The 27,754-nt window shown below is 40.8% G+C and overlaps 1 protein-coding gene across 15 annotated transcripts in view; it reads right to left on the reverse strand.

The window, feature by feature from the left end:
• The window catches only part of clasp2 (cytoplasmic linker associated protein 2), an 83,279-nt gene that overhangs the window by 11,597 nt on the left and 43,928 nt on the right, over nt 1-27,754 (reverse strand). Inside the window, exons 9-36 of one of the 15 annotated variants that reach the window (XM_042505934.1) lie at nt 23,461-23,534; nt 23,209-23,301; nt 22,949-23,094; nt 21,795-21,930; nt 20,940-21,010; nt 20,720-20,779; nt 20,471-20,548; nt 20,077-20,244; nt 19,142-19,182; nt 18,615-18,767; nt 17,945-17,968; nt 17,504-17,521; nt 15,696-15,797; nt 15,463-15,489; nt 12,650-12,676; nt 9,868-10,041; nt 8,899-8,943; nt 7,026-7,133; nt 6,693-6,755; nt 5,964-6,070; nt 5,790-5,813; nt 5,464-5,619; nt 4,625-4,716; nt 4,473-4,536; nt 3,714-3,773; nt 3,403-3,405; nt 2,237-2,400; nt 1,421-1,499 (exon numbers count right to left, since the gene is read on the reverse strand). In XM_042505934.1, coding sequence (XP_042361868.1) covers nt 1,421-1,499; nt 2,237-2,400; nt 3,403-3,405; nt 3,714-3,773; nt 4,473-4,536; nt 4,625-4,716; nt 5,464-5,619; nt 5,790-5,813; nt 5,964-6,070; nt 6,693-6,755; nt 7,026-7,133; nt 8,899-8,943; nt 9,868-10,041; nt 12,650-12,676; nt 15,463-15,489; nt 15,696-15,797; nt 17,504-17,521; nt 17,945-17,968; nt 18,615-18,767; nt 19,142-19,182; nt 20,077-20,244; nt 20,471-20,548; nt 20,720-20,779; nt 20,940-21,010; nt 21,795-21,930; nt 22,949-23,094; nt 23,209-23,301; nt 23,461-23,534 — 2,357 coding nt within the window. The remainder of the gene's footprint in view (nt 1-1,420; nt 1,500-2,236; nt 2,401-3,402; nt 3,406-3,713; nt 3,774-4,472; nt 4,537-4,624; nt 4,717-5,463; nt 5,620-5,789; nt 5,814-5,963; nt 6,071-6,692; nt 6,756-7,025; nt 7,134-8,898; nt 8,944-9,867; nt 10,042-12,649; nt 12,677-15,462; nt 15,490-15,695; nt 15,798-17,503; nt 17,522-17,944; nt 17,969-18,614; nt 18,768-19,141; nt 19,183-20,076; nt 20,245-20,470; nt 20,549-20,719; nt 20,780-20,939; nt 21,011-21,794; nt 21,931-22,948; nt 23,095-23,208; nt 23,302-23,460; nt 23,535-27,754) is intronic. The other 14 variants (XM_042505935.1, XM_042505938.1, XM_042505939.1 and 11 more) reach the window with 14 other exon arrangements.

Below are 27,754 nucleotides of genomic sequence, written 5' to 3' on the forward strand. Positions count from 1 at the left end.
GGTGATAAAGATCCAGTCTAGTAAATTCCATATCAGAAAAATCCAGGTACGTCATCACGTTTGCATAAAAAAACAACATAAAAACAAACATAATTCTACAGTTTCAAGGTACATATATATTGTTACATTGCCCTCTCCCAACGTTGGCCAGTGATGTGAGCTGTAATGTCAGGCTATGAGCCAAGAGGGTCTGAGGACAATGTTTTTGACTATTTCGTCAGGCCACAGAGTGGGTCCACGTTCCACAACTATACTTTAAGCGGCCACTTCTTACTGCATGAAATATATGATGGCAATAAAAATAAATGCAGATACAAAAATAGAGTCTGCACACTGGATGATGCGACACTAGATGACGTGATGTTTCTGTGATGTTTTAGACGTAGTACATGAGCAGATGTACTGAATGTCTAATAAAACAATTAAATTCTGCTGGCAAAATGTTATTTACACATGTAGTTCTTCTGTTTTTTAAGCATTTCAAAAATAATTGAAAAAAAAGTATTTTAAGTAATCCCCTCTTTCCAAGGACATTTTGATAAGACTGTCTATCCTGTTTTATTATTTATTTTGATGCAAAACAGAGGGCTCTTTTCTTCCTTTTTGGCAGTGCCTTTCTCTGTGCTGATTACAATAGCACCACCACATCGGCATAATGCCGCAATTACAGTTACAAATGGAAGAAATCCACCAAGAGCAGCGCTTGTTAGAATAGCGTTTTCCATCATGACACCCGTCATAGTTTTGTCTTGAGATGGAAGTGGGACAACACTGGGGGAAAAACCCTGTGAACAGTCTCAAAGAAATGTAGACTTTTGTGAAGAGGTGATATTGAGATGCTGATGATATTTTTCATTGCCCAAGCCTAGTTGGAAGGCAGGAGGAGAAAAGGACTGATCAGGAACAAAAAAGGTTGTGATATGAGGTGAAATACTGGGCAGGGACAGGAGGGAGGGGGCAGAGTGACAGAGTTAAAAGGGTAAGGGGGCGAGGACTGAGGAATAAAGGTGAGGGGGGTGTTAGTGAATAGAAAAGTATAAGAGGAGGAATAAAGAGTTAGAGGAGGAAGGGTGGGTCCACACTGTAGCCGAGCACAAAGCCAGTGGAGAGGCTAGATCAATCGCCATCCAGTCACAGCCCAGGATTCAAGGGTTTGTGGGGGTTTGGGCAGGCATGAGGTCATATCAGTACAGAAGTTACCATGGTTACACAGCCCCCGAGTTTCCAACCTTATGTCCATCCTTCCCTCTCACCCTGCAGTTACTTAAACCTTCATACACTCAGACAAGCACGCGCACACACATACTCAGAAAAGTGCGCACACGTGCACGCGCACACACACTCTCTCTCTCTCTCTTTCTCTCTCTCTCTCTCTCAGACAAGCACACACCCACCCACACTAAATGAACGCATTGTTTACCTTGAGGTTGGGCGTCTGTGTCTGGTCGACAGTGAACCTCATGAGAATAGTAAACTGGAGATCATTGGGGAAAGACTCTCTGTCAGAGACGAAAAAAATCCACATTAATCTTCTGGATCACAGAAACACATCTCAGGAATTAAAGGATCTTTGCTGTGTGTCTTAACAGATTAAGATTAATTACTACGTTGCAACTTAAGTCAGAGATAAAGAACTATTTGTGTGATTATCTCTTCTCTTTGTATACGTCTAAAAACACAAGTCAGAGAAGGCAGCACTGATACTCAGAGGCATCTTTTATGTCTAATAAATAATCTCGTAATCTCTGGTGAGTGGACTTTTGGGAATGAACTTTTTTTATTACACATACTATGCTTAAATATAATTTTACTATATATTCAAAGGGGACCTATTATGCTTCATTTTTCATATTAAATGTTGCCGAAGTTTCAAAAAATGAGGTAGACATATGGAAAAGTAATGCCTGTGAACAAAAACCTCAGCCTTCAGACTGTTCTGACTCCTCCGTTTCAGACATTTCTTTCTACTCTTGAGACAAGCAGGCGTCAGATCTTGACAGATTTCTTTGTAGGATCATCTGCTCCAGGCACACAACTGCAAGAGTTTACATTATGTAACCTCAATGCTACATGTAGCCACATGCAATCTACATGTAAAACTGTAATTTGGATGCTGATATTGTTAATATGTTCTGATTTAGGATCATATTCCTTCTTAAACATGTCTCTTTTTAACCTCTTTTGCCCATGGATTACCAACTTATATGCCCTTGGGTCTGTTTCTAATGACACCCACCGTGTGACATCCAGGGCTCTCTGAACTTTGGCCTGTACGGAGCCCAGCAGGTCAGCTCCCATCTTCTTCAGCAGCTGTGTGAGCAGGACGAACAACCAGTCCTGCAGATCGTCCTTATGGACCACGATGAAATCTACCAGCGTCTCCAGGAACATACTGAACACCTGAACACACACACACACACACACACACACACACACACACACACACACACAGTTTGGGTCACACGGTGAGTCAGTCACTCAACTATTCACACGTTTCATGCACACATTCATGCATACAAGTAGTCCTTATAGCGTAATTCCATGATACGGGGATGTTATGTTTAAGTATTATCATGTGAGAGCAGCATTAGTTCCCATTGTGAAGTTAGTGGTTATTCACTCATCATTGCAGCAGCCCACCATCAGTCCCAATCACCAATTAATCTAACAGGTTCAGTGTGTAGGATTTAGGGGGATATATTGGCAGAAATGGAATATAATACAATGAATATTTTTTTCTTTTGTGTATGAATTAAGAATTGTCGTATTTTTGTTATGCGTCTTTGAGGGAGCAGGTCCTCGTCTATGGAGATTGCCATGTTGCACTGCCTTGTTTCTACAGTAGCCTAGAATGGACAAACCAAACACTGTCTCTAGATAGGGCCATGCATGTTTTTGTACCGGCCACTGTAGTTAGTAGCCCTACCACGATGAGCTGAACAGCATCGATAAAAAACAGATTTTTAACATGCTTTATTCAGTGTTTTTACGGAATGAAATCACCTGGCCCGTTTGTTTTAGAGAGGAAGAGACCTCTGCGGATAATTTCGGCTCCTGGTAAAAACCTCCTGAACACTTAAAACTACCCGATTGTTCAAGCTTGGCACACAGGAGAATTTTTAACTGGCTGCAGTCTGCAATCCTCAATATTAGATGCCACTGAATCCTACACACTTTCATAAAAAAAACCCCAAAGTAAACAATAATGATATTAGAAGACAACCACAATGAGACAGTGAATCAACAAGCACAAATCAGACTGTGTGGTCACCGTCTCTACATGCCAGTGGTTGTTTTCAGCAAGACAGTGAAGTTACAGGTGACCTTATGTGAAGTCGGTTAGTGAGTGAGATTTTCATCCAAACGTGTGTAAATACAGCAACACTGATGGGCCAAACTTACTCTCTACAGAGAGTTCCAGAGTGTGGTGGCATGGGGGAGAGAGAGACACATCTGTTAGCATCCTGACAAAGAGTACCTGAATGAACTCAGCGTCTGTGTGTGTGCTCAAAATCCTGACATTCAATCCAACATTTGCAAAATAGAAACAGAGTAAAATGACCAGAGCAACAACATTTATAAAAACGTGAACGTGATGTTTTGTGCACACTTGGAAAGAAAACAAAGAGAAAAACAAGGGAGATGAGAAAGAAGAATGTTGTTGGACAGATACATGAAGGCAGGAGAGAGGGATCCATGGTGAGATGTAGTACCTTGAAGGAGGCTGAGCTTATACCGGATTCTGCCGTGCCGTACACTCTGCCGGAGTCTCGCTGAAATTCATCAAATCGTCAGACGTCAAATGAGGGGGAAGGGGAGGAGCTCACACACCTTACGACATGTGTGAGGCAACGGGCACTCAGAAAAGTGTCAGTGTTAGAGAGGATGAAACGCAGCTGGTTAATCGAAGAGAAGAGCTGGCAGCCCAAATACTTGTGTGTGTTTGTATAAGTGAGTGTGTGTGCGGTCAGTGTCGTTGCTTCAGATTGCAGGGAGGCGGGGCAAAGAGAGGGAGGGCCAGTGAATGCAGTGAACACAGCCGGCGCATTGGCTGCTGAACAGTGACAGAGCAATCCCACAGGACGGCGAAGAGTTGTGAGGTCACACGCAAACTCAGGCGTGGCATGCCGTTAGAAAACAGTCCGTCGCACACTGCATGCCTGTGTTTATGTTGGAGTGTCAGTATCCGTGTGTGTGTACATCTGAGAATACATTTTGACCTGTTTATCCCGTCTTAATCGCCTATTCACTATATTCAACATCTGTGAGTGTCGAAGTGTGTGTGTGTATCAACAAATACTTCCTGCTGTGTTTGTTTAGGCAGAATCCGGTACAGTGAAGGATGGTTGGGATAAACAAAACATTTGGAGCCAAAGTAAAATAAAAGTGGGTGGATAATGAGTCTATTTGGCATGACACTATAAATGAATGTTGTGTCTTTGTGTGTGTACTTGCGCTGTTTGCACTCATACCTTACTGTGAGGGTCTGCAAACATCCTGGTGAAGATCTCACACAGCCTCTTCAACTCTACCCGACTGCAGACCAAAAACACACACAGATGAATATCAAGACAGTCAAAATAAATGTAGTCCATAAAACCCATCCTCCTGTTCTGTGGCTCACCTGAGGGTGCGTTGGTTCTTGAGCAGCGCCTGTAGGCCCAACAGCCCCTCCTTCCTCTCTGACCAGTTGGCACTGGCGCAACGGTTCAGCACCTGGGCACAACCACAAATACACATAAAAGGCCCGTTGAGACTTCCTTGCAGGCTCAAGGAAGTAATGACATTAAGAAATATTGAGCTTGATTCTGAAATCTAATTGGATTGGGGTGCCGGGGTGGGTTCTTTGATCTTTTGACTTTTTTTCTGATGGTGGATCCTTTTATATCTGTATCATTTGTATTTTTGTATAACGTCTAAAAGTCAGTATGTTTAAATGAATAAAAAATTTAAGGAAAAAATTAATTCAATACTTTTCCAGACTCAAATTTACAGACTTATTACATTTTTATTTGACGTCTGAGTATAAAAAGCTAGGTGTTTATTATGTAAATAAATGGTTTTAAAATCCACATTTATACATTTTCCATTGTGGTGAAATAATCACCATGAGACTGTAGCTAGGTCTTTTAGCTTACATAAATTAATTTACACCATTTAGTGTTCGCTCCTATTCGGAAAGTTTAACGATGCTCGACTGTCAAACATCTCTGCCGCAGAAGAGGTAATGTATTTAACAAACTTACTTGCAGTATATGTGTAATATGTAATATGTAGAGTAATGAGTGATCAGCAAAATGACATGAGGTACTGCATTTTCTGCATGCAACTGGAGCCAAGACATAAAACTGAGCTGCCTGGATAAAACACAAGACCCACTATAATTGTGTTATTGTATCTAATTTAGGAAAGGTTTTTTTGAAGACAGTCTGTGATTTCTGCTGTACTGCTGTTGCCTCCAACCTCAGCTACGTCTTCTGTCTGTCTCATGTAAGTGGGGATGGCTCCTCCGTTCCTGGAGCTGTAGGACCTCTCCGAGCAGGCGCTGGACGCATCGCTGTTAGCGTCATCATCAGAGTACATGCCGTAGTTTTCGTACCGCCGCCGTGCTGGCTTCTTCTGCGGATGGAGGACAGAAATCCAAAAAGAGATGAAATTAAACAGAAACTGAAGATTGAGGAAAAAACAGGCAGCAGGCAGAAAACATGCACTGTTACACGCTCGCTTTATAGAGCAGAGCTTAACACACACAAACAACACACAGGTAGAAGGCAGGTGAAGGAGCTGACCTTGGATCGCATGTCTCCCAACAGCTGACAGCATTAAACAAAGGTAGAACCAGGGGTTAGTTAACACACACACACACACACACACACACACTCCAGGAGGTGTGAGATGGCGACAGATTACTGGAATGTGATCAGAGTTATTGTGTGTTTGTTATGTATGTGTGTTGTTTGTACCAGTGCATCTGCGAGTGCCTCTTCTACGTCTGAGCCCGTGTTGAGGACCCTCATGGCACTGACTGAAGACGATAGACGACTGGACTGACTGATGCCGAAACCTGTTCCTGTTCAGATTCAGACAGGTAGAGAGAGTGGGAGAACGGACAGAAGGACAGCAGGAGAGAAAACGTTAGACCTAAAATTGCAAACCTTGTCCTGTCACTCATTGGACTGTCTCTCACTTGACCTCTGATGATCCACCATTCTCCTCATCATCCATTCGCCGACAACCCACACACACACACACACACACTACATCTCCCATGAGCCAACCCTGTAAGTTGATGGGATGACTTGTTAGGTGACATTGCAGGTGCCGCTGGGGGGAGAAAAGTATGATTGACAGAAAACACAGAAGAACATGTTGGTGTCCTTGCAGAAAAGGGGCAGAGCTAAATAAACACAACAAAACTGGCAGAATGGTTATCAACTGGCTACTGAACGGGCGGAAACATGCGATTCCACAGGAAGGTTCGATATCCTGGAGCAGAACACAAAAAAAAAGAAAAAAAGAAAAAAAGAAAATCACAGAGGCTGATGGACAAGAAACAGGCTGACAAATAATATAGGAGAAGATGCTTGGCACTAAAGAGAACAAAAAGAAAAACAGGTGAGCGAACACAAATTAAGGCGACGTGGGTGGGTTGGTGGGTGAGGTACAGAGAAATAGATGTACTCAGCCTTCACCTGCAGCCCCAAAAGCATCAGGTGTGTGGAGAGCTCCGGTGGAGCGAGAGTAGCTCCGTGTTGCTGCAAGCAAGATTAAAACACACATACAGAGTTTAACACTCGCACGCACACAGGAGACAAACACACACAACTCTCACACTGATCGAACAGGGTGTGACAGTGAAAGAAAGGCTGAAAAACACTAACTGCTTTTATCTTTTTTTTTGATGACCCTCAACTTTTTATGTGTTTCTTCAGTTTGATTAAGTATGAATAACAGAGAGGTTTATCTTCTCCTCTGTTGTTTTACTAGTCATCCCTCTTGGGTATCTGTCTGCCACTGCTACTCACCAAGGGGTGTGAAGGAGCGTACGGGGCTGGTGTCCCGGCTGCTCTCCCTGCTGGCCTCTCTGCTGCAGCCCTGACTCATACTGGGCCGAGGGATACGACTGCCCCGAGCTAACGCCACCCGGGTTACAGCACCGCACCGCAGCAGAGGGAAAGATGAGGGGGAAACAGGGGAAGGCAGAGCAGCGGAGGGAAGAAAAGTAGTAGTAAGAGGACAAAAGGACAAGGGGAAGGGACATAAAAAAGACAACAAAGAAGAAAGACCAACATGAGCAGTGACGAAGGAGAGAGAGAGAGAGAGGATGGCACATGGATAAAGACATAAATAAGACAGAAGAGACAAAAGTGACAAACTGACAGAAACAAGAGAATACGAGCACAGGTCTAATGGCTCAGAGGGAGCATCTCAACAGACTTAAGTCACTTCTTTTACGTGACTTTCAAACAAGAAGATTTTAGCTCTAGATTAATGAATCGTTTCAGCTAATCTATAAAAATTCCACAAATACTGAAAATACCAAGGTTGGGCATGAGTGCTTGAGTACTTGATTTAGACATCAGTACTTATTAGGACTGTACAATTTCTCAAAATGTTATCGTTCTGAACAAGTGGAATATCCAAATCACAGGAGCTGTAGTTTTTTGATAAAGTGTGTCACAAAATACCAGTATGAATGACACAATGAGGTGGAACAGAGATACTTTACCCCACAAATTATATTCCAGAGGTACGGGAACATGGCTGTTTGGTACAAACCAAAGCACAAATCACATATTTTTTTATTTTTTCCAGTAAAATGAAATGCAAAAATTCCCATTCCCCCTAAAATAGCGACTCATATTGCAATTTCTTTCAAAATATTTGCAATGGTTTTTTTGCATATTGTATAGCCCTAGAATGTATCAGTATTTTTTAGTAGTTGTTTAAAAAAACATATTTTAATAAACAATAAACATAAACATATATTCTTCAAAAAAAAAAAAAAAAAAAAAAGCCTAGCCCTTGAAAGCACCAATTAAAAGTTCCCCAAAAGATGACGTCTTTAAATTGCTCCATTTTTTCCCTGACTAATAGTCATATTTGGGTTTGCTATTATAGTTTCTAGTTTACTACTAAAATTCTTAAATACACATTTCAGAAGCTAGCAGTGAAATTTAAACATATTTTGCTTTAAAGAAAATGCTTAAATGATTAATTGATTCTCTGAATGGTTACAGATTAATTTCTGTTAATTAATTATTTCAGCTCTAGATGAGATGCACCCAAAAGAAGCACAGGACTGCTGGACTCACATTTAAATGAAACAAACAGTCTGATAATCACATGCACTTGGACGATCATCCTGCTTCTCACACACAAACATTTAGAACAGAAAAGGGATTTGAGATGAATGAAGCAATCAAGGGAAGGTAGAGGAGGAGGAGGGGGGTCTGCATGTTTCATCCAGTAGCATCGCAATCAACTTGAGCGTTCATTGCTCTGTTCATCAGCCTCAGCATCTACACAGCCAATCAGGGTAAATCACAGCCTATAAAAGGGTTACAAAGCCTGGGGAAGCTTTGCTGATCCTGCTGCAAGGTTCGTTCACCAGCCACTGACAACAGGTTAGTAAAGTGAGGGAGGAGGTCATGATGCGTGGGGGCATCTGCTGATCACGGGCACCCATCACCACAACAACACAGCCATGGAGTCAGAGACAGGTTAGAGAGATGGGCTCTATGAGGTGAGGAGCTACAGCTTTGTGGAGGGACTGGGAAGGCAGGAGAGATTTTTACTGATGGATGGAGATAAAGAATGAGGGATGATTTTAAGATGATGATGATGATAGACTGAGGTTAGGACAGCACGATTGTCTGGTTGAGATCGGAGCCTTACCTCCTCTGCTCGCTCCGTTGTAGATCGAACTAATGCTGGAAGGAGCTACAAGACAGAGGCACCAAGGGCAGGAAGGAAAGAGGACAGGGAGCAGGAGGGGAAACAAGTTGAGATCCGAGGGTATAAGGATGTGTGCAGTTGTATGTGGTGTGTGTACGGTATTAATAGCCCCTTTTGCAATGCCTTTTCAAGGCGAGAATATCGCGCTGTTATGCCACCTCACTGTTCTATGTAAAAAGTACAATTGCAGAACAGGGGGACAGAGTCATGCCTTTCAGCCGGCAACGGAGGTAGTAACAGTGCCGAATCGAGGTCTGTGCGAAAGGGACCATGTGTGGGACAGGCAGAACATTTTGATGAAGTATTACGCACACGACCCACCCACGGGAGACTTAAAAGGCAGCTAGCAACACAATCAAAAGACAAGAACAGCACAAAAATGTCTGCAAATTGGGTAAACAATGAGGTCTGGGAGTTCCTTACCCTCCGAGCAGAGGCCAAGATAAGCCGTCATATAACAGGGATGGTAAATTATTGGCATTGCCATGTTGTTGTTATTGTTTAGAAAGGCCTGCCGACGAGTACGCTATTTGTCACACTAGAAGCAGACGCTGTTGTGTTACACATCGCACCTATCACGCTTCTTTGCTTCCATGATGATGGCATGCAGTCTATAATCACACACTGGAGAGGCATGATGCCGCTGCTGTTTGGTTCTGTGTAAAACTGCAAAGAGGGCGTAAAGAAGGGACTTCAAAGCAGCTCTACAGCGCGATCTCTGTGTAAAAAGGGCTGCAGATTGTCTACAGCCGAGTTTTTACAACCAATCACATAATCTTTGAGCAGTTGTTATAAAAACAGATGCAGGAAGATAAATATAAAATCCTGATGTGTTCATGTGTAGTAAATGCAATCAGACCAAAGCAAGAATTGTGTGCATGAACTTGAAGCACTAAGTTGTTTACTCACCAACAGACAGGCGGGTGGGGGACGAATCTCTGGAGCAGCCCTGGCTGCGGGGGATGCGGCTACGTCTGTGTCCATCCCCGCCGGTCCCAGCCAGCACCCTGTGGGCCCCTGAGCTCATGGTGCTCAGGGCCGTACTTGTCAGCACACGCCCTGGAGACCCACTCCGACTGCCAGCTTCAGAGAGATGCAGAGAGAGAAGAGGACAAATACAAAGACAAGGAGAGAGTAAAGTCAGGGCTCGACTCTGGCAACAAGTGAACTTTTACAGTGACAGCTACGTAACTAATCCTCCTTTGGTGTGAGGAGGGTTTTTTTTTGTTTTTTTTAAATGGTGTGAGTTTTGTACACATGCAACTGACAAAGACAGTTGCTACACACAGCTGCTGAACTTAACTGCTCTTATTTCCAAGTGTTTTTTAGTAAATGTAGTGATATACAGCATGTATATAAAAAATATACAAAACTTGATCGCAAACTTTACAGTGTTTGATAACATTGGAAAAAAGATTCTTGGGGCTAGGAGAGTTGAAAACCACACCAAGAGGAAAAGAGCTTTTTACAAGTGTTGACACTTATTTGTACGAAATCAAATAAATGTACTGCAACAAAATAAACACTTTTGATAAATACATTTATACTAAAGTTAAGCTCTCGAAGATTTTCGTTCAGATAAATGTCTGTCAAGTCACTCATGACAAACGAGGTAAAATGATGGTTACTGAGTCTATGGCTCACTGATGAAAATATTGCAATATTTATATGTCTGAATATTATGAACTGAGTGTCTGTGGCGACAATAGTGGAAAAACAGCTGTACTAAGTTGCTGCAAATGCAAACTGAACATTTCCTACTGCTGCAGCTTCAAACAAAAAGCATTTAGCACAAAGGGATCAAAGGAAATGCAATGTGTTTTTCTGTGTGCTTAGCATTTACGGTTATTATTCATCAGAAATGCATCTACAAGACAAGAAATCTGTCTTTTTTGGCAACTGTTGACCGCAGAAATATTACAGGGAGTCATGGAAAAAGAAGGAGCACCTTAACTGAGCTGTTACTGCTGGCAACAGGCGGCACACCTCCAACTTAGCTAGATAGCCAATTCCTTTCACCGTGCCCTGTCGTCTACAGACATGTGCTGTGTGCAGAGTAAAATGATGAAAATCATGGTTGCTCACATGGAAAAAGGCTAATTTTTGCCCAACCACTCAATTAAAATCTCTCTATTTGCTGCCCCCAGAACTCCTGTGACCTGTAGTATAAAACCACATTTATTACCACCAGTAACAAATTGATGTGAAATCTTCGAGATTGCCACTTTAAATAAAATGTATTTATCTATTGTGAAGATACATTAAAATAAGGTTGTGTCCAAGATTAATATATAACATTTGATAACAGGGTCCCAATTTCTCCTCCCCATGACATCCTGTCTCCAACAGCAAGCCCCACCATGTATCTAATCCTACAGTGACTCAGATTACTATCAACCTGAAAACAAACAGTTGAGGAGGAGCTGTTCTGCAGTGCTGAACATCAAGCGTGAGAACAGACTGTTGGGGAAGCAAGCTCCAGGGGCTCAACACATGTAGCTGGACCTTAGCTGATTTTAACATGACTGTAAATCAGCACGCAGACCAGACTCTCTCTCACCTTTCTTGCAGTTATACACACAACTCAACTAAAGCCACAGACACACAAAACATGACAAGTCTGTCTCTATTTACTAGTGGTGACATATAATTACATAAATATACACATCTAAATGACAGGAGAAAGAGCTACATAGGGATTGTTCTATTATCTTGACTCCATAGATATACTGTAACTGATAATTTATTGTTTTTATACTTTTTTATCGTGTAAAGAATAAATAACCCTCTCTTTGACTTCTATTGCCATTTTTTTTGTTATATTTTCCAGTCAACTTCCCTCTTCCCTTGTCTCCTTATATTTACAGAAAGCTACTGTGAATTTGTGTGAGCGTTACAAAAATATAATTTTTTTACAAACTGCTGATAAAATGGTGTAACCAGTCAGTCCTTAAGCTTGATGGGAGTTAGATTTAGGATTTTTTTTTACGACTTTTTAAATGCCACACTGAATCAAACCAACAGCAATTAAAAAAAAAACAAACAAAAAAACAATAGACATCAACTACATAGGGCTAGGGACAATTTTAAGTTAAAATTAATGCGAGAGCCATTATGTAAATTAATCTAAAAATTGAAATAAAAAAACAGACGTTATGATTTTGAGATTTTACAATGCAATGCAGAAAATCTCATGGTGTGGCATTTGAAAGACCTATGAAAGACTTATTTGGGAAAATTTAATACCAATTCAGGCTGTATTTTTAAATTAAATAATGCTATGCCTTTTAAGACTTTTTCAGGATCCGCGGGAAGCCTGGAAACAAAACAACAAAATCTACAGAATTATTTACGTGGCACCTAAAAGTAGATGTTTAGGACAATTGAATTCCAGCAGGTAAGAATGTTTGTCCTTCTCACAGGGGAAACAAAAATCTAAATCTTTAGACTACATCCAGGCACACATAAGAGTGCAGGAACACAAGGCTCCCAAAGCAGTGTGTTTAGCATGATCATAGAACAGCCATGTTTACAGTCCGTGACTACAAATCCCAGCATGCCTCAGCCAGAGTGGGAGGAGCTTTAAGTGACTTTTTTTGGGTGCATGTGAAGTAGGGAAAAGTCAGGGAAACAGAGGAAAGGCAATAAAGATAAAACGAGCGGGTAAAAAGAAGTAGCATTGTAATCTTACCACCAACAGGGGTAGCAGACTGAGATCCTGAGCCATTAAGCCCATTGGTTGGGAGGAGGGGGGAAGCAGAGGCGAGGGGGAAGGAACAGCAGATTAAACCAGATGAATTATGAGTATTAGCGCGAAAAAAAAAAAAAAAAAAGCATCATGGGAGTTAGGACACAGAGTACGATGGGAGCGCATCCTGGTAGTCCATATCAAGAATGAAGGCGAAGCTGAAGCACTTTGATTAAATAAATCCATTTATTAAAGAGAAAACAAGGACTGAAAATGTGTTGCTAAAACAAACACACACACTGAACCAGCTGCAGATGAGAGCCTGGGAAAAGCAGTGCATGTTGGGACAGCTGGCATATGTATCAAGCAAAGCCTGTTCACAATGAGGAAAAGAAAATGCCTCAAAGTAAATATGCTCAAAAATATCCACACACTCTGTCACACACATGTACGTAGAAATCTTTCTGAGCCTCTGTTCAGCTGCCATTTCCTCTGTGTGTGTTTCAGTCTGTGGTTCAAGATCTGGGCTCTGAACTCTTGATCAGTCAGCTTCCATTTAGTCTCTACGGCTACATTCAGGCAAGTAAAATCTTATAAACGGACTGCCCACACTGTTTTCTGCAAGTAATCAAATCTGATTTGTGTGTTCAGACATCACCAACCCATAGTCTTGGTTTAATCAAGAAGTCCAGTTCAGGAGAGTTCAGTTTGCTACACATAAGAGGATATTTTTACGTTTACAAAACTGCGGATGATACCGATAGAACCACTCTCTTCTGTGCTGTTTTGTCATGACCGCACGGTTTAGGTCCCTATCACACTGATCCTATACTAAAAGGTGGAGCCAGCCTGTTTATTGGTCAAGAGAGAGCGACTCTCTTGATTGACAAAGACTCAATACACAAACCCACCATTTGTAAATATTCCATCGATTGAGACTAAAGACTCTCAACAGCCCACCTTGTTATTTACTGTTTAGAAAATGTTGGGGAACATCCTTCTTTGTGGATGATTGAGGAGGTGCAGACATTTACATTGTCTGTAAAGGGGAAATACAATAAGAGCTGGATGAAGCAGTGACACGGATGTTGCTATCCTTTCACGACCCCACCTATATATTAAAACTACTTTTGGGGCTTTTTTTGCTGATATTTGTTAGGACAGTTCAAACGTAAAAGGGGGGAAAAAAGGGGATGATATGCAGCACAGGACCAAGGCCAGAATCAAACCCGCGGCTGATTGCGCCAAGGTTGTAGCATTTGTACATGGTGCACCCGCTTTACCAATTGAGCTACTGGGCGCCACCCCCCGCCTATATAATAAGAGTACCGTCCGCCATGAAGACGCAAAAACCAGATCTAGGGTTAAGGTACATGTTTGCAGGGGTTGCATGCAGGTTCTAAGAGTACAATATCAAAAGTGTTTGATGGAAACTTGGCTCGTGTGCATGGGTTACTGTGGTAACGACATAAACACCAGTAACTCCATAGCTTGCTGGTGTTGCAGAAGCATGAGAAATAGCGGTCCATCACTTCATCCCCCAAACAGTCACACTGTGAAGACGCTGTGCATAACTCCTCTGTCACAACAGAGCTCAGTGACAGAGGAGAGGCTGGTAAACATCACTTTGTTTCGTGCTGCAGTCATGGCGAGCTGCACTGTGCAGCAAGAGGTGTGGCGCCATCCACAAAGTGCGCACCGAGGTACGTTTGTCAGGCTCTGTGGCTGCCTAGGACCAAGTTTTGTACATCAAGACACTCACCTATGAAATCAGAGTTGAATTGGTAGAGCACCCTGGCTGAAATACATCTGTAATAAATCAGATATGAATTGCAAGTCAGACCCCCCCCCAGATGTGGCTTTGATCTGATTTGCTACAAGCTTGTGTTTTTTTTGGTCACGTCCATATTTTTTAAAAAGGGGATTTACCAAAAAACAGATTTGGTCCAGCATTTGGTCTGAGCAAGGTCTAAATGGGCTGTGATTCTATCACTGTCCACTTTTAAAGTTGTTAAACCAAAGCCATCACACTATAAGCAGCAAGTATTTTTTGAAAAGCAGGTACGCACACATCTGCCTTATGTGTTGCAATTAGGGCTGTACTGAATACTTCAAACATCCGAAGCTCCATTCGTAACCTTGACATTCAAATTACAAAACAACTTTCAAATGTGGTGCAACGTTTTTGGTTTCAATGTCTATTTATTCTGTTCAAACCCAGTATTTCTGCACAGCTACAGAGATATTATCTGCTGTCCCTGTTGGCTAGTTAGTGCCCATGCTAAAAACAAGCTGCCTTATGCTAGCAGCAGATCCACTAAATGTGGATTTTTCAAAAAAGACTTCATTTCATGTCCTACAATCATTTATTTTTCAAATTGGGGGTTTTGTTTGAGGATTTCTTGTTCTTTTCTTCTTTTAGGGTGATGACATCATCAAATAAAATGTCAGATATTCAGAGCTTCATTCGAAAACCTAATTAGAAGATTTAAGCGTTAAAAAGACAATTTGTACAGCCCTAGTTTAGATAGTAGCTCACTCAGCGGCTCTTGTACTCCCTCATGTCTGTTAATGTTTTTTTAAAAACCGTAATGGCAGCCAGAGCCAGGCTAAAGCAGCAGAAATAAACTGTCCACCACACCATCCTCAGTGATGAGACACAGCATGCATAGAAAAACATAAACATTAAAACACACACACACTCCTCTTTACACAAAACAACTTGATCAGAATGAGAGCGATAGCAGGTGGGCCACCATTCCCACTGTGGTACACCGATAGACACACACTCTGACTCTGACACACAAACAGAATACCTGGTGTGCAATCGGATTCGTCGGAACCTGAAGGCACAAAAACATTTACATGGAGCTTATAATTAATGAAACTCCACCACACGAGCCTGAGAAACTGCAAACACACACTCTAAGAAGCTCACACACACCATTTCTGTTGCTGTGTTTATGTGGTAAGTAGACTTGATACCCAGACTGTTCCACTCACAGCTGGGTTTAAGTCATGCTGTGTGTCAGTGGGAGTCGGTACTTACGTTGTGACTGGGAGACCATTTTGGTGCGGCTGCGTCCTCGTGAGTCCACCTGGCTGGACATGCTGCTGGCTGTGGACAAGGGCTGCTTGGTGCGTACACGGCCTGTATGTATGCAGAGGGGAAAACGGTGTAAAAACACAACAACAAACAAAGAAAACACCGCTGTACTGCCTATGCCCCTACACATCTACTCACAAACTGTTTGCAGCTGAATGAAGCTCAGAACCCAAGAAGCACTACGGCTGACTAAAAGCCACTAATGCTGGAAGCTGCTGAATGAAAGCCTGATCCTAAACTAAACACTCAGCCAGCAGCGCACACAGATACACACACCAGGGATGCTTCAGTGGAATAGGAACCAGTGTCTGTAAGGACGTACTTAAAAACGTAAACTGGTCATGACCATAGACTGAAAAAAGAAGTGGACGTAAAACTCGAAGTGAAGTGCCTTAAACATGCATTTTTTCCAATGGCCAGCAGGGGGTGGCTGACATTGTTTAGAAAACTATTCAGAAAATGACCCTACTTCTCACTTTGATTCAGTAAACATTTTTCTAATGAGTTTATGGTCTCAATCACTAGGTTCAAGTTGTTTTTAATACTGTACATCATGATGTTCAAAAAAGGAAAATGTTGGAGTACTCAGATGTTCAAACAAGTGTGATAAAGGTGCCCTTTGGTAGGGACAACAAGCTCCAAAAAGGAGGAACGACTCATGCAAAAAGTCAAAAATAGAAACACAGACAATGCTGGTTCATGTTAAGCTAAAAGTGGGTTACAACCCACAGGTAGCGGCACAAACAGCCTTCTTCAGTGTGTTGCTGTTGGTGTCACACCATGAAGAAGGCTGTTTGTCCTGCTACCTGTGAGTTTTAACTTTCTGTCAAAAGAGTTCCTTGGACCTTCCTTCTTTTTTGAATAGCATGATGTTCATTTTTTTAAATTATGGTCAAGTTTAGAGTAATATAGAGGATAAAGCAGATGTATTTATTAGTTATTTTAGGTGTCAAAGTGTTTGATTTGTTCAACAGAGATTTTCAGCATTTCAAATGATGATATGTAAGTGTGTGCTTGTAAATCATCCCTTCGACCTGTCAACTCGGCTGGAGAAATGCAAGTTTCTAAGTGTGTATATATTATTTGTGGTAGAAATCATTTTTAGTTGTAGAAAAAAAAAGTTATAACAACATTTTTATACAACCTGTCACCATGTTTCTAATTTCTGGGACCTATATTAATGTAATTGGATTAGTTTGAACAGGAAAAAACTGATGATGGTCACTTCTGGTTAAAAAACAAAAACAAACTTAAAAACAAAATGCAAAACCGATGGCTAACATCATGGTGGCTGGGTCAACTTCTTTTTTTTACAGTTTATGATCATGACCGAGCTACTTATCCTTTAGTATTGATTGATTTCATGGAAATATGTCGTGAGTAATTGTGATATTACTGCAGCTAACTGAATTCATATCATACACATTAGCCCATGCAGATCATCAGCTAATACAACTGCAATTTTGTTTATGTTTAGCAGTTCTTCTGTTGAAATACTTGTTCATAAGCACAGTTGGATATCTAATGGCAAATTTCATGATTAAACATCTTATTTCACTATTATTATTATTATTATTGTTATGACTTAGATGGAGGGTACCACAGTACAAAAATTTAAATAGAAACTCCTGGTTATTCCTCTGCAGACGACAACAAACTTGAACTCGAGATTAGCAATTTTGTCAGCTTTCCCAACTAGAAACATCCCTAAATCATGCCCCCCACACACATTCACCTAACCACAATCTTACCATTGTCTGACCTGGTCCCTACAGACAGACAAAGAAGGAGCAGGTTGTAAATGGCACATTTCACCTGATATGTGTATAAAAGCACTACAACAACAACACATCCTAAGTAGTCTAATAAAGCCTCGATAACTGAACAACACAGTTTAATGCAGGTGTTTATGGTTAGACAGCTTCCGTATTAAAATAGGATCAAACTGTAGTAAAGCAGAAGATGATCTTAGATGTGCGATAAATTTGAGTCATGGTGTGATGAGGAGGATGGTGATACAAATGAAGGTGGAACGTAAGCTGACAGCAGGGGGCGCTGTGGCCACACACTGCATCAAAAAAGAAGCTATGATATGGACTGGTGGACTGGAATGAAGTGAGGAAAGGGAAAAGAAGAGAAAGAAAAAAGCACAAGTAGATTGTTGCTGGTGAAGCAGAGTGAGATGATCTTACCATCCGTTTTATCAGAGGCATCATCTTTAGTGGCAAAGAGAGAGAGAGTGGAAGAAAGAGGAGGAAAGAATCGAAGGGAAACAAAAAGGATTGACACAGATGATTATCGAAAGTAGGAGACACAAAAGGAAAAGGAACCCAAGAAGGGGAAAATGAACAGAAAGTGTCAGTCACAACGTAACAGAAAATAATGAAAAACAAAACAGAATGTGATACAGAAAAGAGGGAGACAAGAGAAGAGAGGAGCACAGTCTGTATTAGTTACAGAACATCTGTTCAGAACAGAGAAGCATGCGGATGCAGAGGTCGAAACAGAGAGAAACAAACACAAAGGGCGATATTCATCAACAGACCATGCACACAGAGAATATCTACTCCAGAACACAGACAGGACACATTAACAGGCAATGAGGAGGCAGCAGGAGAGGAGAGTACAGGAGCGGAGAGGAGAAGGCCAGTCCAAGCACTCAAGTGTGTGAGTCCACCATTATAAACTGTTTTTCTTTAGATATTAGGAGTTTTATTTCTAACTTCAACCTGTCAGTAGCTTTATAGGCGCTACTTCTGAGTTGATCTGACTCCTCAGTTGGGGTCTGCCTGACATCCTGCTGATCACATGCTTGTTCACGTTGTCTGGTTAGTCATCTAACTTGACTGGCAGGGCTCTTACCCAGTGAGGAGTAGGAGCCAGGGGGCAGACGCCCTGCTCCCCTTGTCTGTCCGACGTGCCGCTGCTTAGCGACTGCTGCTGCGTTTACATCCACGTCGCTACGGGAACGTTGCAGGGAGGCCGACGGCACCCTACTCTTTGAACCCGCAGGGACTGATAGGACAGGAGGAGGAGGAGTGTTTTGGAGAAGGGATGGGAGGTGATGAGGGGATATATACAATCACAAAAACATGCAGGCACAGCACTACCAAATACTGATACAGAAATACACAAACAGCCAGACACATCTACGCATTTGTGTGCGTACATGTGTGTAGTAACATAAAAACAACGTAACAGGGTGTGGCTGTACGGACACAGGCAGATGTAAATGAGAATGATGGGAAATGGCTCTGATGTTTGTCAGAGTGTGTGTGTTTGCTTTCACAGTGAGCATGGGAGTATGTGTTTGTATGTGTATCTGCTGCTGTGTGCGTGTGTGTGTGTGTGTGTGTGTGGGTGTGTGTGTGTGTGTGTGTTTGACTCACCTCGCCCTGGAGCTGCTGACCATTTAGAAGTCAGAGGCCGACTGACAGAGGAGGGAGATAAGTAGGTCAGTCAACAACAAAACAACACACACAAAAATCATTGTTCTAATGTAGTGCTGCTGGGTGATGAACAAAAATAAAATAAAATGAAATTTCTTTTTCTTCCCTCAATGACAAAATATGAACAGCTCAATTATTTCACCTGAAAATGATAACAAATGATGAAAAATGGGCAGAGAGAGTGCAAAACAAAACACACTGCACGCCAGCAGTTTGACAATATTTTGGTTACATACTGTCACCCAAAAATTCTTCTAATCAGGACTCTGTCTTTAACAACAATAGTTTGTTTTTTTACAGTAATTGTTTTAAATGATTTTAAATTCATTTTTAGAGATTTTTTTCAATTACGATTACAATCTCTATTTTTATTTTTATCTGTTTATGTTTACTTATATTTATAACAACAAAAACAAAAATAATACTTATTATTTTAATCAAGTAATAATTTAATAATAACTACTATTATTATTTAAGTCTTTAAACTTAATTTTTAGTATCACATTTACCGTATTTCGTCATGTATAGAGGCACTGGCTTTGGTATATTTATACATTGGTCATGAATGGGCATTGAAACTTTTAAACTACTGATTCAGGTGAAAAAAGTTCGATTATCAAAACCATCCATGACATTGACTTTCTCCCCATCTTCAAATCCCGCCTAAAAACACACCCTTTTAGACTCGCTTATTCTGTGTGACCACTGTTGTTGACCTTTTATGTATTTTTAGCTTTTTACTGTATATTGTTTTACTTATGTCCTGATATTTTGCTGTTTTATTATTGAACCTAAAATGCATTATTATAATTAGTATTATCAAAACTGTGGAAAAAAATGTAGACAGTGAACTATGGAGGAGAACAGCTGATTACTTGAGGCTCTCTTGAGAGGAGGACGAGGAGCGGTCACTCTGAGGAAGTGAAGCCACGCTGCCAGAGCTCTTCAGGCAGGACTGAAGGGTCCTCTGGTACGATGACTCCAAGGAGTTGTAGAGAGCGTCGGTCTCCGCTGGAAAGTGGTTCCTCAGACCCCAGTAGGCTCTGGGAGACAGAGGTGGACAGAGAGAGGGGGGGGGGAAGATGAAGAGACAAATATCAGAGTAAAAAAAAAAAGATGGGTAAGATTGAGGGGGAAGGAGGTAGAAAGATAATGACGAAGGAGGCAAAAGAAAGGAAACAAGCGATTCAGACAGGAAAATGTGGGCGGTGAGATATTTCACATTACTTGTCTTTCAGATAATGAAATTTTCAGAAATGCTTGTCTTACTTGCGGGCTTCCACTCTGGCCTCGGAGTCTGCATCTCGAATTCCCTTCTTGATGCTCTCAACTAGAACTGCTGTGTGCCTGCGAGGGAGAGATACAGAGGCACAAAAGGTGCATTAGGCATGAACAAGCAGAAAAGCAGGTTTTAAACACCTTTTCTTCCTCTGTAAAGCACACTAATGTAAATCCTGTTCATTAGACAGAAGTGTTGAGCATGTCTTTTCACTGAACCCTGTTGAAATCAATTCTCACCTCTCTAGAGAGTGGGTTTGCCATTCCTGTAGCAGAAGGTCCAGGAAATCATAACAGCGCCTGGAGACGACACACTTTTTTTAATCATTCTCACGATCACAAAACACATTACTTAACAGCATCATTACAAGCATTTTATGATCTTGTAGCTGTTAATTATTTCAGCTCATTACCAAATTAGGCTTTTTATCACTGACATCAGGGCCTTTGTTAATCTCACCTTCTAACAGCCACAGACTTGGACGTACAGTTGCTGGTTATCAGGGGGATGAGCCTGGGGACGTGGGTGTGCTGCAGAGAGGGGAGGAAGCAGAGTATGAAAATATGAAAGGGAAAATAATTCAAATATCAAACCAAAGCAGCACCACTTACACTGACCACAGAGTTTTTTCAAACCAAAATTACCTATGTATCTGCTTAGACTGGAGGAACTCAAAGAAAAAACAGATAAATTCCTGTTAAGAATATCATTAGTGACCTCTAAGAATTCCCTACACAAGAAATGCCTCAAAAAGAACTACCTAGTCTTGACGAATTTGTCAATGTAATATACAGTATTTATGTAAAGGAGAGAATGACTTTTAATTTGAAACCGCTGAAGGATATCTTTGATGAAAACTGGACAAAATGGATAGTGTATGTTTTATGCATCAGACCTGAATTTGTGTGAACATGTATCAGAAACACATGGTAATGTAACTAGTATCCACCCATTGTCTACGTGTGCAGGTTTTTATCCAAAATCCTTGTTTACAGAATGTAATTGTTTTTTTGAACCTCCTACTTAATTGCCAACCATATTTTATTTTGTTGTTTTTATCTATTTAATAACCTCTTTTTTTCTTTTTTCCCCCGCAACGATTTATTTGTTCATTCTGTTTTATTCTTTATTTGTTTTTTTAAATTTTATTTCTGTATTTATTTATCAACTTATTTATGTATTTTTACATTTATTTTACATGACTGAAAGGTCTTCATGTTCATCTGGTTGTGTAATTTTGTTTTGTATGTTCACATAAACAATAAGAAGAAACTTACAAAAAAAGAGACTGTTGAAGAGGTTTGCAAAACTCACCCGGATGATGATGCGGATAGCCGACACACCGGAGGTGGCCATGACTTTGGCACAGTTGGGGATGAGGTTGAACAGGACGGGAACAATAGCTTCAGCTCCATGGTCAAATTTATTCCCCAGCACAGATGAAAGATGGCTACAGGAACACAGACGAATACACAGCAATTAAACAGAGAGCACTATCAATCTGTGGTAAACGCCTTAATAAAGGTTGAGAGCAGTGTCATTGATCAGGACTAAATCATTAATATATTTACTCTTGAGAGCACTCAAACAATTCCACCAATGGAACAAAAAAAAGAAAAAAGTAGTGTCCATGCCATGAACATTTCTTTTTGTTAACATACCCACAATGCAATGACAATGAACAATAGGTGCAAAAACTTATTAGCCGGGGTAGTCAAGCTCAATGGACACCAACTTGTGTGTCAGTGTATGCTGCCATTGTTTAACTGAGGTTAGGTATCCGTGGAAAAAGTTCAAACATTTCATTTTTGACAGCATAACCTGTCAATTAGCAGAATGAGACATAAAAAAGACTGGAAGGCGAGTCCTTCTCTCCACAGCGTTCAGGCAGCCTCGCACTGCGGATTCAGACTGTGCTAAATAATAACCAATACTATGGAGTGTTTATAGCTGTGTACATGTGACCACACTCTGTGTGGGTGTGCATTTTATTTTAGACGGTTTGTTGTGTCTGCTCGGTAAACAAGCGCAAGCTTCAGTTCAGGAATTGTCAACAGGTCAGAGTCTAATAATGAAGAAATACATAACATTACTGACATTTATGTTATTTATATTTATTCATTCATTTTTTCTTTTTAATATTTCAGTGCCTTAACTGTTACAAGGAATTATTGTCCATGAGGCACGACTGACGGTTTAGATTTTTCAAAATAAAGGAAAAAACATACTTTCTGAATTTTAATTTTCCCAACTGTACTGAAAACGTATGAAACTGCGACCGAAAAAACTGGGGGACATACGAACTGTGAATTCTATGAACCATTACACCCCTTATAATTTCACTAAATTAAACTTAACTAGTGTCTGTTATATTAAATGAGTGATTTTTTTTGACACAGCTCAGGATTATATTGTGATTTCTCTCACTGCATGTCATGCTAACAGCAGTATCTACAGTAAACACTCACGCAACAGTGATGCAGGCCTCTCGGACTACTTGTGAGCGCAGGTCTTTAGCCGACAGTTTGAAGGCTCCATCCAGTAGCCGTAGGTGCTGGTAGAAACAGTCATAGTTGGCTGCGCCCGCTACCAACAGCGAGCGGATCTTTTTCATCTGTTGGAAAAACATTTCGGAAACCAGCAATGATCAAAGGAAGCAGTGTCAAAAATGGGTTATCTTATTAATATAACTGAAAAACGGAAATGTGTTGAAGGTGAAAATACTGACAGCGTTGGCTCTCTGGTCCCAGTCATGTTTGTCATCTGAGCAGATCTCCCGGATCTTATTAAGGTTGTCTTCGAGATCCCTTGTTGAGTAAATCTGCATAGAGACATAGTGAAGGAAAAAAAGGAGCAGAGCAAATATGTGAAGGACAGATAAAAGTCTCAGACAGTCTGCCCTCGATGGCCTGTCTGGTTTGGTTGTTAATGAAATGAGTGTGTGTGACTCTCTGTATTTATGGGCCTGTATGTAGTGTACCTGGACAGAAGGGACATCTGTGAAGGCTTTAATGAAGTCCTCTTCATCAACCGCGCCGGCACTTTCCTTGGATACTAGAAAATCAAAGCACAGTCAATTAATAAGAGTGTGTGCATTTACCCAACAGCGTGCCAGCCTTCAGCACTTCTGTGCTGGTTGGTTTTGTGATTCTGGTTTAACACACAAAAACACAAGCACACTTCCAATTACACACACACCCACACACTTAAGTCAGCAGGAGCAGCCTGTGTTTCTAATGGACTTCCTGACACTAATGGGCATGTCAATCATATTTCTCTGGGGGCTGAAAGCTCTGTGGACCACACCTCCTACAACTCCTTACTGAGGAAGCAGAGAGACAAGACAAAGGAAGAAAAAAAAAGGGAGCAAGCAAGGAGGAGCAGAGAGCGATCCACGAGGATGAGAATATTACACTATTATCTGAGGTGACACGGGCTACAGAGAAGATGTTTACAGGGGAAGAAGAGGCTGAAGAGACTTTTTTAAATTGCCATTTCGATTGAAATTAAAGACCAATTTTAACATAACTAACATGAACTGACACCAGTCACATAATAAAATATATTATTGTAACATAAAATGTGACTTTTTTGGTGACAGATGATTCAAGAGGAATTTGGTGAATTTTCCATATAAAAACAATAATAGTAATAATAAAAAATAATAATAATTGAAAAAATAAAATAATAATAATAAATAAAAGATGTTACCGTTATTTTGGAATTTTATAATGCAGCAACAGAAAAAAAGGGTTCACAAAATTCCTTCTTCCCATGTCTTCACATTTTTAAGATATTTATAAATCTTGATTGAAGACATTTTAACCCCATTACGGGCTTATTTTTGGATTAATGAACTAAATGGCATTTAAGGATCTTCAGGAACCCTATGGTGGAGGAGAGTTGGATATTAACAGAGAGGAAGGCAGAAAAAATGTTTTCCCTGGGGTGCCTTTCATATCAGGCTATTCAACATGTTTGTATGTAAAACTGTACATGCACATGGCCCTTACATTCTTGGGGAACATTGATGTAGCAAGCTTACGGTCTGTAGACACTATCCTCTGTTATTTTTGGGGGGAGCACCATGGTGGCAGCCTGGACATGGAACAGCACTCTATCACTAGCTTTTACTGCCAGCTTTATGAAATGGAAAAACTCATGGCACGTTGTCAAGGTAAGCAGTTATGGTTGAAGTAATACTCATAATTATTTTGATGGCTGATGCTTTCACAGCTGTGGAAACTGAAATTAATTTTACCTAAAATTGTAACTAAAGTATTTTTCACCACTTGTAAAAATCACACATGCTCCGGTACTTCATCCTTTGAGATATGACTGAGGACTTGTTTTAAACTCTAGACTCTTTTTGTGCCAGTAAAATTGGCAAAATTGAAATATCTATCTTCGGTCGGGTGTTGCCAGAGTGTGTGGGCGTACTGTCATCTAAATGCAAATGCAAAAGAATGGGCCTCCCATCATAGAAAGTAGCCTTATGCAGCAAAATAAAAGCCATAGACGCAAGAATGAAATTGGAAACAAAAACACAGGAATATTTACAGCTGCTATTTGTTGTTTAATATCATAAATCTGTAGCCAAAACCAGATATTTCCCTTTTTTTTATCACATCGAAACTTAACAAGGTCGAGGTTTTAGAGGCTGTCGAGCTCTGTGTGTGAAAAATACTCAGCCCGCCCTTGACTTCAGCCTCTAACAGCAGCTTCACGATCAATAGGACTCTAACGATCCAAGTGACAAGAGATCACTTTCTTGTGTTTCCAACCAACAGAGCAACGTACCAGGACTCAGACAGACTGCTTGCTTGTAAAACACTTACACCCACAAGAGTATGAGCACATATATGTGACACTGCTGACACAGATACATCAGAGAGCAGCAGAAAATTGACTGCACGGTCGTGGGAACATAACTGTCTTCCGAGAGAGAGTGAGAGAGAGACAGGAAAAATCAATACATGCGAAGACGAAGCAAACACCACAGTCCAGCCATCTACAGCAGGAGTAACGCTTGACAGAGAGAAGGAGGTTCTTTCGACGGGAAGGATGATATAAACTGTAGGCCTGATTCCACCACAGATAAGACTGTATCAGATTTCTGAGCAAGACACAGAGAGAGTGCATCACTGTGCCTTCTTACTTTAGTCCTCTCGCTTCTTCTTACAGCCTTTATAGTCTGTCCCTATTCGGTGTCCACCAGTGATATACGGTCAGAGGACTTTGAGGCTGCACCCACATCCTGAAAAAATGTGATCTACACTGAATTTTCTTTAAGGGCATTAAAGGTTAGCAGGACATATTTTTTTATCAATTCACCTCAACTGTTGCACATGCATTTAGGCCAAAACAAGAGGTACTAAGGAGCCGACACCTGGGTCAAATACCAAAACACTCAGTACATTCCCATGCACAGTTTGGTTGAGCTATGTACACAGAATGAATTTATTAAAGTATGTCCGACTACACCACGGCAGGTAGAGATATGCCCGCTTTCAGCTAGTTGCTATTGACCTATATTATTTATGCAGACTTTGCTTATTGACCAAATACCAATCTGCTGTTTATTTACAATAACTTTGTGGTAGAAAACTGCTGCGTCATGTATATATAATCAAACGGCATTGAGAAATCTCTGCATTAATTGGTTAGTTTTAGGCCACATAAAAAAACCAAAAAAAACCAAATCGATTTCAGTTTAAGTGTAGCCTACGCTATATTTAGAACACTTTCACCGCTTTACCATGCTGTCAGACAGCCCTCACTAATGGAGTTTTGAAGCCATTTTATTAAAAAACACCAGACTCCATTGAGAAAAACAGTCAGTTCACTCCACTGAACAGACAAGTTGCTGGTCTACCACTGCCTCAAATCGGCTGCTGTGTAACATAAAGAGGAGAAAGTATCAAATATAGTGTACACTTTAACTAATATTGATTTTTTTCGAGCTGGATAAAATATGTTTTGCTGCGGCCCCGTCCACAGCAGTACATTGCTTCGCTTCCATGCTGGTGTTTTTGGATTGTGCTTTATTTTTCAGAGGAGTAAGGAACACTCCCTATCCCTGACCACCGGGGAAGGCTGGTGCAGTGATGGGAAGCAAGCGCAGAACGCCGAGTCCAGTTGCAGTCCAACTGATGTGTTAACGTGATGGAATAGCTCAGCTTTCAACCGAATTATCTTGGCATGTTAGTCCAATTTCCAGAAATTTGATTTAGTCTTATATCAGTTGGACTAACATGTTCACATGTATTTTAAAAGTCTAATTTGTTGGACTAGCATAATAATTCCACTTTTCCTAAAATCATGTAAATGTACTGAATGTTTAAAACTGCAATGTACCACAAAATGTTCTTTCCCAATAATTTTGTATGAAAACACACACAGTAACTGTAAGGGTCCTGACACACCGAGCTGACGGTCAGCCAATGGTCAATGTTGGACTGTCAGTGGGTGCCTATTGCCCTAGTTTTTTCGATGTGTCCTGCAAAAACTCAGCATGTTAAATCGGAGACGGCATAGCCTGCCAGTGATGAAATCACTCTGATTGGCAGTTCAGTTCAGTGCATGAGAAGAGAAATGGAAGTGAGAGAAGTAAGCAAAACAATTTAAGAAGGCATGAGATCAAAACGAACTTGTTACACGAGGTAAGATTATGTTTTTAGCCATCGGGCTCTTTAACAGAAAACGTTTTTGTTACTGTTTGTGTAACTGTTTGCTGGCGCATGAAAGATGTTACCGGTTATTTTGGAATTTTATAATGCAGCAACAGAAAAAAAGGGTTCACAAAATTCCTTCTTCCCATGTCTTCACATTTTTAAGATATTTATAAATCTTGATTGAAGACATTTTAACCCCATTACGGGCTTATTTTTGGATTAATGAACTAAATGGCATTTAAGGATCTTCAGGAACTCTATGGTGGAGGAGAGTTGGATATTAACAGAGAGGAAGGCAGAAAAAATGTTTTCCCTGGGGTTGCCTTTCATATCAGGCTATTCAACATGTTTGTATGTAAAACTGTACATGCACATGGCCCTTACATTCTTGGGGAACATTGATGTAGCAAGCTTACGGTCTGTAGACACTATCCTCTGTTATTTTTGGGGAGCACCATGGTGGCAGCCTGGACATGGAACAGCACTCTATCACTAGCTTTTACTGCCAGCTTTATGAAATGGAAAAACTCATGGCACGTTGTCAAGGTAAGCAGTTATGGTTGAAGTAATACTCATAATTATTTTGATGGCTGATGCTTT

The sequence above is a fragment of the Plectropomus leopardus genome, chromosome 18 (genome assembly GCF_008729295.1).
Source record: "Plectropomus leopardus isolate mb chromosome 18, YSFRI_Pleo_2.0, whole genome shotgun sequence".
NCBI classification, from domain to species: Eukaryota; Metazoa; Chordata; class Actinopteri; order Perciformes; family Serranidae; genus Plectropomus; species Plectropomus leopardus.